General features: G+C 30.8%; 1 protein-coding gene and 1 pseudogene across 1 annotated transcript; both read right to left on the bottom strand.

Moving 5' to 3' along the window:
* Positions 1–593: 593 nt before the first annotated feature.
* Positions 594–2130, bottom strand: LOC111619367. The gene has a single exon (XM_023361075.1). It carries the CDS (start codon positions 2106–2108, stop codon positions 699–701), a length of 1410 nt encoding a protein of 469 aa, XP_023216843.1. The 5' UTR covers positions 2109–2130; the 3' UTR covers positions 594–698.
* Positions 2131–2208: 78 nt separating this feature from the next.
* On the bottom strand, positions 2209–8754 carry LOC111619340 (annotated as a pseudogene).
* Between the last annotated feature and the right edge of the window lie 1980 nt (positions 8755–10734).

Genomic DNA, 10734 nt, shown 5'->3' with positions numbered 1-10734 from the left:
GGCTCAGTATTAGCAACGCCACCTAGATAATCAGGCCTGTGCTCTCGAAAGTAGAGCTTACAAGAGTAGTCATAACAACTCGATACCGGCAGGGAAGCACGGGGGTTCAACTTACTTGTTAGATTATTTCCTCCTGTTTATTATTTAGAGTTATCGTAACGTTGTGTAATAACAAAAAGTACAGTTTAATTTTTCTTTGAGATTTTAAATTTTAAAAGTATTATTAAATAATAAGTGTATTAAATATACGAACTATAGACAAGTAAATTATAAGTTTTTATTTGCACTTCTCATTCTATTATCTACCAAGGTAGAATTTTATACAAAAACTCAATTTACAATTTTTAACATTTTACACTTTTAAATTCTCCCTGGATAAAGACATCAGATGTATGTCGAAAAGCTTCGGCTGATTAATGGATTTGATATAGAATAAAAAGAAGAAATAGATATGGAACTCACAATGTGTTTGTATTTGATATATTTAATAAAAAGAGTACTAAATATTAACCTAGAAATTATTAACATAAAAAATGTCTTATTGCTGTTCAAGAATATAACTGATGTCATTCTTCAAATAATTTTGTATGATATTTTTTAGAATTTTCGTTCACATAACCATAAATCGAGCAGTTACTCAACAGTCACCAACATACAGCCACAGCATTATTTGATAGAATGCTTTTATTTTACTAACTTTAATTGGATTTACTAAAAATCTTTTTCTTCCTAGGTACTGCATCTTTGGTAATGGTCTGATTTTTCTTTCTACAGTAATTATTTAAAAAGATGTTTGTTGAAATCCATACTATTTTCTTACAAATATCTTCAGGAAAATGAAAATTTTCACAACAGGATCCTTCCCAAAGTAATTCACTGGAGACAATTGAATTTAAAGTGAGACATGTAACTAACTCTCTCTGGTTCTGTACTTTGAGAAAATCTGATTCAAATTTTTCACAAATTTTTTTCATAATTAAATATGTAACAACAACAACACTGATGACATGAGACTGAGGAAAGAGGAGTTTACCTCGACTAACATTTGTTATTAAGGAATACAATTCTTCATCTTCCAAAACCTCGCTTAACACCAACATATCTTTACAAAATTCACATTTTAACTTTTTCAGTACGGAATAGCAACAGTACCCTGCAATGTATGTCAAAATAGGCAAATCTTCATTGTAATTTTCAATTTCTGCCAAAGTTACATAAATTTCATTAAATAAGGGAGGTACCACTATGTCCTTGAGAATTTGTGGAGGCTCGGAGAAGACATCTTTTATTTCACTGAAGCTTATTGCACCAAAAACATCTGACTTTAAGTTTAATCTGATCACGGATTGTAAACGAAGTTTCTTCTCAACTTCATACACTTGTCTAATACTGATATTATATTGGCCACCACTTAATTGTCTGTACTGTCCAAACCGATCTTCTAGGAGGTCAGTTTGAAACTTGCCAGGTAAAAAGTATGAACAATTCATCTCACTTAAACAATATTTGGACAAATGTATAAGTGCTTCTGTAGTTTGTGTTAGAGCCAAATGGGTTTCTTTCGTCAATGAGCCTTTTGGATAACTTATATTCATTTTCTTCCATTTTTCTAGCCATTGTAACATTTCTTTAAGATATACAATTTTGATGTCGTCTGCATAATCTGTTATGGGACACATGAAATCATCATTTAACCTATTTCCTTTGCCAGGTGTTTTAACATTAACAATTTTCCACCATTTTACGAAGATGTTGATGTAAACAGCTGTTTCTCTATAGTGAGGAAGCAAATGATTAGGGCCTAGAGTTAGAAGAGACTCTGAAGTGAGATCATTGAAAATTTGCAATACCAGTTTCACATTTTGTTTTTCAAAAGCATTGGGATGCAAAGCCTTTAATGAAAGACCATGGCAATACTTTGCTAATTTATCATGTTTGAGATCATACATTTTTAATAAAGTATCAAAACAAGCATAATGAATGACATTATCATTTTCCTCAAATGTCGGATAAACCATGGAGGTCTGCTCTCTTTGCTTCAACCAGTTATGCCATATACATTTCATTATATGCGCTGGATCAATAACATAGAATAAAGTTCTAGTCATATCTTTAGGGTGTTTATGTCGGGATCACCAATGTCGGGTTGATCCCAACTTACCGATTAAAGTAAATCGATCGACATAACGTAAAAACATGACACTTTTATTAACTAGCAGNATGTTCGAGATCATACATTTTTAATAAAGTATCAAAACAAGCATAATGAATGACATTATCATCTCCCTCAAATGTCGGATAAACCATGGAGGTCTGCTCTCTTTGCTTCAACCAGTTATGCCATATACATTTCATTATATGCGCTGGATTAATAACATAGAATAAAGTTCTAGTCATATCTTTAGGGTGTTTATACATAAAAGTAACATCTGGAGGATCAGTAAATAAAGACATGGCTTTTCTATTAATAGCATTATTATCTGAAATGACAGAAACAATTTTAAATCTTATTTCTTCCAGTCCTAGAATAATTTATCTGATCCACTGATGCAAGCAATTACCCGTCACTTTATTGACTCCTAAAATGTGAGCAACATCTTTGAAATTACTTAATATACTAGCTATCATGAACACTTGAGCTGCATTTGCAGTTACCAATGTATCATTATTTGACATGCCAACCAAATTTCCATTTTTGTAATCAAAATACTCTTTTCAAGTGTGTTTCATCTATCAACAGATTAATATAATACTCATGAGGTTATAAAAATTATATTTTCTGTTTACATATGATAAAAAGTTGTCTTCACATTGCTCTTTTTGGGGTCCCAAATGTAAATTAGAACAAACTTTTCTGATTGTACATGGATGAGGACTGATAAAAAATTCAGCCTGTCTGATAAATTTGTAAGCACATGGTGAAATAGAATGCAGCAAACATGAGAATATCATAAATGAAGGACTGTGTACAATTTTTTTTAGAAATTATTAATGACATTTGTTCAGTGATAAAGTTGACATTCTTCCTTTTCTCAAATTCAGATAGATCTAAAGACTTTAAAACATTTACTACAACATTATCTGGATTCTTAATTGCTGTGACTGTCTTTTCAATTAATTCCAATAAATCAACAAGTTCAGTTACATTTGATATCTTTGTTACAAATTTACTGTCCTTGCCTAAATCTCTTATATGATGGCTATATAAAAACACCAATAAATCAAGATGTTCATTGACAACAACACAATATGTTATTACTGGAGCAGATTTTTGGTCAATATTCAAGAACATTATTGAATCGGGACTGGTAATAACATTCCAGAAATTGGAAAGATTTAACATTGATAATTGTAAATTAATTAAAGATGATAACTTTCTAGCTTCCATGTAATTTTCTCTTTCTTTCAAACTGTCTTGTAACTAGGGCTGTGGAGTCGGAGTCATGGAGTTCTTGTGTTTTAGCCGGAGTTGGAGTCGGTAGATTTTTACGCGACTCCACAGCCCTGCTTGTAACACTTTCTGAAGATTTTCTTCTTCCAACTTTTGTCTCTTTACATGAGGAGTCTCTCTGTAAGTTGTTGATTTGCTCGAGTATTTTGGGCAGTTTGGAAAAATAGATGGAACTGCTGTTGGTAGTAAAGATGGTCGTACCAGGGTACAAGATCATCCTTTATTTCTTGAACTATCTGTTGGTGTCCTTACAATTTCAGATGGATGAAAATGTTGCTCACACACCTGTTAATTAATTAAAATATACAAAAAATAGTTAAAACGATATTTTAATTATGTATTGCTTTAATAATTACTAAAGCATTACATTATACTAATATTACATTATTAAAAAATAAAAGATAATAGATGTTGAAAGTGTAGAAAACATTCATATTTGCTTCTCATATTCTTAGTGCCTCATAACTTCTCTAGCAGTATTTGAGATAAATTCAAGATTCATACTTTAAAAAAATCTTGAAAATGATTGTTACTTAAAAATGTATATATTATGTTTTCCTGCTTGAAAATGCCAAAAAATCAGCAAAAAATTTGAAGGAACAAATCGTATAAAATAACTTTGGTTGATTATAAAATGAAGTAGACTATATATATATTTAATAATAGAGATTAATCTGTTTCTAAACAAATTTATCGTAAACAGGGTTGTTAAAGTATAAATAAGTGGAGTTTTCATTTTACTTTCAACATTAAAAAAAACACTATATACGTTATGAAAACAAACATCGTTATTAATAATATATTTCTATTAATTAAATATTCAAAAATTACTCTTCAAAGTTTTTTCATAACGTATGATTATTAGCAATGGTTATTTTCAATAATGGAAAAATTAAAAGACGAAGGTCAAGTATAGTCGTGCAAATGTTATGTTTTCCAGTTAATGGGCTCAAAAAAGATCTTTTTGACTGGTCATTGAAATCAGAAAATTATCTTATTACATGTCAGAAAAAAAAGAATCAGTTAGTGCAAGTAAATGGAATTGAAATTGCATTATTTAGATATGGAGAAAGAATATTTGCTATTAAAGAATATTGTCCGCATCAAGGTGGTCCATTGCATCTTGGAGAAATTGAGGAACTTCCAGATGGAGAACCGTGCATCAAGTGCCCTTGGCATCGCTGGTGTATGAAATTAAAGGATGGAAAGATAGTTTCTAGTAAAAACAGGCAACCGACTTCTGTGTATCCAGTTAAAGTTGATGAAGGAGGAAACATTTTTATAGAATTTCAATGTATCAATGAAAAATATTTTACTTCAGAAGATTTTTGATTTATAATCAATTTCTTAAAGCTCAAACAATAATTGTGGAAGTTTGAAAGTCTTTTAAATATTTTCAGAATTTCTATAATGTCATGTTCTACAATAATTGTCTGAATTTTAATGTATATTATACTTGTGGAATTGAAATCAGATCACCCATTTGATTGTATTGGATTTGTAAATATTGTATATATGTACATATCAGATATATATTTAAAAAAAAAAAGTTTCATATAATTTGAAAAAAATTTTTTTTTTATGAACAACGAAAAAATGACTGAAACAAAGAATTATTCTTAGTAAAAAGTTATATTTATTTTTAGTATATTAATATTTAATAATTGTTGGCCATGTAAATTTATTTTTTTTTACTTAAAATGTATTATGTGATTGTGGCAAGAGCACCAGAGGATGCTTTTATCATTTTTTACATTTTAACTACGGAGGCAGTAGCCTAAAAAGGAAGGTCATCTCCGTGAGTATTTGTGTTTTTTAATGAACTGCTGATGGTGTAAACAATGAAAAAATGACTGAAACAAAGAATTATTCTTCGTAAAAAGTTGTATTTATTTTTAGTATATTAATGGTTATTTTCGTTATTTGGGTCCCTTTCAATTCAGTTTATGTTTAACATTAATTTACTTACATTTGTTGTTTTGCTGACAATTAATTTGTCTCTAGGAATGGCTCATTTCCATTTTTCGGCCAATTCAGTTTCCTTTGGAAATGAAAATACTTGAACTTTTGGTCCAGTCGGATAGATGCCTTTACAACGTGTTACAAGGTACCTGTACGGCATTTTGCACGACCTTATCACAATTTCTAATATTTATAAAATGTTTCAAACTGTCTTGCACATTAAACAAACAACAAACCCAAATATTGTAAGAAAATTATTTACAAAATTACCCAATATTTCAATTTAATTACGATTGTAAGCATGAGCACCTAACTTAACATCATATGACTACTACTGTAATGGCGGACAACAGTTATTCCATGAGCACTCGGGCCTGATTATCTAGGTGGCATTGGTGAAAGTGATGGTGGGATTTTTCAAACAAGTTCTTTTGCAAAAAAGCTTTTAGAAGAAAAATTAAATCTTCCAAATGAAAATAAATTATTAAATTCTAATAAAGTATTCCGATATTTTTTTGTTGGAGGTGAAGCTTTTCCTCTTAAAAAGACTTTAATGAGGAGATCAGCTTTCACTCATCCCCAAAAAGTGTTTAACTATCGTTTTAGTAGAGCTCGAAGAATAGTAGAAAATGCTTTTGGAATTCTGTCGGTGCGCTTTAGAAATTTTAAAAGACCACTCAATTATAGTGAGAAAACAATAGAAAAAATAGTTGCCGCTGCCCTTGTTTTACACAATTTGATATTGACAGAAAATGCAAGTATTTACAATCCCCCAGGCTTCTCTGATTATGATGATGATAATTTTAATTTTCAATCAGGTTTATGGCGCCAAGATGGAAATATTAATTCTTCACATTGTTCTTTTGGATCTAATATGCGTGGCATATGTGCAAAATCTTTGCGTGATGAACTAGCTATTTACTTGTTGTAATGAAGGATCTGTACCATGGCAGAATAGTAAGATATATCCAGGTGTATTATAAAAAAATTTTTTAAACAATTCATTTTGTATAAGTTAATGCAATATTTGTAATTATACAGTATAAACTACTTAAATTTTTCATTAGTAATAATAAAGACAATTTTATAAACTTTGAAAAATTATTTTATTATTCACAGGCTTTATTATGTAAAATATTTCTCCTGACCTTCAAGGTCTAACATTAATAATTTAATGTTTTTTTTTCATTGAATTGATCCCTTGCATTCAATTTTTTTGACGTCACACTATCGGAACCTGTGACCGGTGCTCTATGCGTATACGTTAAATATCGCTTGACAAACATTTTTGAGCGTTCTGTTTGCTCTTCTTCAGGTCAACTGAAAGAATTCCCCGGACGGAGTGTATATTAATCTTCTCTAGGATCGGGTGTCGGTTCTGAGGGGGTGGGTCGCTTTTAATTTTCAATTTTTTTAATCTTAATTTTAATGATTCACAAAACAGATCAATGTTGTCAGGCTGTGACACAGAACCTAAAATTAAAAAAAAAATAACTTATAAATCTATCATTGTTTTGTACTATATTTTACCTATATTCGTAAATTTGAACTTACAACTCCTATCCAAACAACTATTTATTGCACTTGACGTTGATGACAATGATAAGAAAGCTTTATTGTAGTAATCCTGATTATCTGTATCTGGTTTCTTTTTTCTTTTTTGTTGTCGATCAAAAGTACTTGAGTCACTGCTTTGATAAAGTCTGAAACAAAATCCATGCATTAAAAATCTTATTTTTTTTCATCAAAATCATTATTATTTATTTACAGTAGAACCCCTCTAGTCTGCCCTTGGCTAGTCCATCACTCCAGTTAATCTGACCGTGGTCGGAGTCGAGAAACTTGTCCCAACTCGTCGGTGACTCACTGTCCATGGCGTTTTTCTATGTTCGTTACAGTATGTTTTACATTGTGTGTACTGTACATGTACAGTTTTGTGTGGGTTTTCAACATGTCGGGAGTGAAACGTAAACACGTTACTCTTTCATTAAATGAAAAATTAGCAGTGCTACAAAGACTGGACAAAGGGGAAGATTGTTTATTTTACTTTTTTCTGATAACCCGACCTTTTTTGCATTCTGACCATACCCCCAGTCCCAAAGGTGACGGATTAGAGGGGTTCTACTGTATTTACAACTTACTGATCTGACTCAATTTTTTGATTAATATCAATATTTAGGACAATTTCTACATCATTCTGGGTTAGCTGGGAAAAATTTACTGGTGATAATTGTGTTGACTCTGTGTCAATATAATTATCATTTTTGATGATACTTGTTTCATTATTTATGGTACTAAAAGAAATAAAAAAAATTACCACATATAAATAATTTATGATGAAATTAAGACAAAATATTTTTCAAACTAATAATTAGTACTTGTAGGTAATAATAGCAACAATATATATACATATACAATAATTAAATATAGATGTTATTATGTGTATCTAATTAATATTCACTTATTATAGTAGGTCTATAGATAGGTCTACAGATTAGGCATAGTTATATCTATCCTAATAAAAACATTCAGTTGTAAATGGTAAATGATATTCAATGATATGAATTTATTTATTTGATAAGAAATGTAAAGTCATTTATAATTGTTTGAACTATATGAGAGAAGTTTCAAATCATAGAAATGATATCAAAAGAGCTTAAATGAATTATTAGTATTACAATCAGTTGGTATTAACTTTATTTTTGTTTAAACACGAGTTTGATTACATTTTACCATAATCGCTACTTTACTACTATAATATAATCAAATGACCAACCAAATGATATAAAACCAATATCCTTTGATAAACATTTATTTTAGTTAATGATGGTAAAGTGTCTTACAAGTAGATTCTGGTGAAGTAAATGTATTAATACTCACGTTTCTGTGCAGCCAATATATCCTCCCAATATATTATCCATTAAAGGGTATAATTCCCGTTTTGGTTTATAAATGTCTCCACTACCACTGCCACTTACAATGCTACATCTTATTAATTTTTTCTCTCTCATATACCGGTCTCTCTGCACTTTCCACTTTTTCTCCGCTGCCTCTGCTATAATTTAGAAAATTTAAATTAATAGACTTGTATTCCGAATTGAAATAAAGAACGTGTGATCTAAATACTATATATCGATTCTACTAGACTTACCAGTTATTTGAAATTTAGCACCTATGGCCATCCATATACATTGTTTATACGCAGTGTCTTTGTAAGTGACACTTTTTTTGTCATAGAGGCACTGATGGGGACGAATGGATTCAATGAAGTCCTCTATTTCATTAATTTTTCGTTTTCTCGAGCACAATACAACTGTTGGGTTAACCCTCATTGCTGCCATTGTTAGAATGAAAACCATGTGCTTACTCTGACGTCATAGAAAAGATGTCTCTTTATTGGAGGAATTTTGGTGTAAAAATTTTTCAGCGCAAAAAGTAGACACATGCTCTACTCTATTTTCAGTTCTGTTTCAGCCAAAATTTCAGAAAAATTTTTACGTTTTCTGTTTTAAGCTAGATTTTATGCCGAATTTTACGCATGTGTGTTCCTGGCCTTAAAATGAGTTAAAAGTGAAAACACCTTCTCTACTGTAGCATTGCTAATGGATGTTATTAGGCAATTGAGGGCATAAGTTGCAACTTCTTTGAATATGGGATTTTGTAATATTACCAAAAAAGCTTATTCTCATTGAGTATTCCACATTCTTTAAATTGATCTTTGTCCATTAAATTGACAAAAGGTAATTTTCTGTATTGCTCTTCAATCATATTGAATGTTTTGTGCTAAATTCAATAATGGCAATTCAGAAAACTTTGGTCATAAAGCTTGGTTTAAAATTATATTAGGGTTTCATTGCACTAGATCTTGGAAATAAATTCTTTGCCAATGGAAGCGTTTGTTGAACTTGATTTAAAGCTTCTAACATTTGTAAACACCTTTCTTTGATAGTTAGAACTTGTTGCTTGATTTTTTCATCATTATTATTTATTTGCAGGTATTGATCACATTCATTTAAAAATTTCATTCCAAAATCACCTTAAGAAATACTTTTCTTATAATTACCATCATAAAGTCTACTTTTTAAAGTGCAAAAATAAACTTTTATGAAACTGATAAGGCCTTAACAGTCTTATAATTCAATGAAATAGTTTTGTTTAAAATGTCGAAGAAAGGCCAATGAACTTAGCGAACTACAAGTTGCTAGGTTGAGATGCTCGTTAATTTTATAGAAGACAACCCTAAATTAATGTCAGGGAAGTTAGATGCTTTCTTTACCGTAAAAGATTGTCAGAAATTGCGGCAGGAAATAGCTGACTGTCTGAATTCCGATGGAGTTGGTTCACAAAAAGACCCAGAAAGATGATAAAAAGTAACTGATAGCTTAGAATATAAATATATATGATTATTATTTTAGTTTATACATATGCGAATGAAACCTATTTCTGTTTATGCTATAGCTACTTGCTTTAAATTTTAACAAGAAAGCAATTACATTATTCATACAATATTCATAAATAGTTAAGGTAATTATTTTTAAGCAATACATCAACATAGTTTATTAACTCTGTTCAATTGCTCGTGAAGTAAAATCATTCTTACACCAACAGATTTTTCTGATTTTATTTGTACTGGTGAGTACTGTATCCTGTTTTCATCCTGTTGGAGTTGGCTGATCAACAACCAGAAGTTGTTCTGGGGTCCAAGGAGCCATGTGCATTCCCAGATCCACCAGCTGTCACTGGCTTGCTTGAGGAGGCAGGCAATCAGCTGGGGAAGATTACAAACCTTCTCCCTGAAACGTACAGCAGCAACCTCAGAACACATGAGAAAAAGAAATTCCGGAAGAGGGTGACGCAGTTACACTCGTGTGTTGCCCAGGTGTTCGAAATTCTACGAGAATTACGTCATGGGAGCCAGCAACTTTTACTGGAAGTATCAGTGGGGTAAAGTTGACCTATGCTGTGGTGATACAGAGGAATAACAAAGTTGGCATCAAATCAGTCAAGGACATAAAAAAGATGGTATTTGTGTGTGTGGAAGAGGGCCAAAACCTTATGGAAACTATATATATTAACAGCATGGATAGCATAAAGGAATAAATCAAATGTACAGTACAGTGTCAACTGGAAGGGAACCAAGGGTCATCCTCTTGAATGTTTGTCCATTAATTATTGTACCAACCAAATATCAAGATAAAGGGAGTAAGCAGAAACCAGGACTGGATCTATAAGAGAAAATATTGTTTTGTACATTTTACAAGAATCATGCATATAAAACTAAAACAGAAATATATCAATTTACCTGTTGTGCTAGCATTTAT

This window comes from Centruroides sculpturatus, unplaced genomic scaffold (genome assembly GCF_000671375.1).
Source record: "Centruroides sculpturatus isolate CEXI.00-Female unplaced genomic scaffold, Cexi_2.0 scaffold174, whole genome shotgun sequence".
Taxonomy (NCBI): Eukaryota; Metazoa; Arthropoda; class Arachnida; order Scorpiones; family Buthidae; genus Centruroides; species Centruroides sculpturatus.
This window is presented reverse-complemented; position numbering and strand designations above follow the sequence as displayed.

Excerpts from the sequence above, each read along its gene's own strand:
- LOC111619367 (XM_023361075.1), bottom strand. The coding sequence starts at position 2,108 with ATGACTAGAACTTTATTCTATGTTATTGATCCAGCGCATATAATGAAA.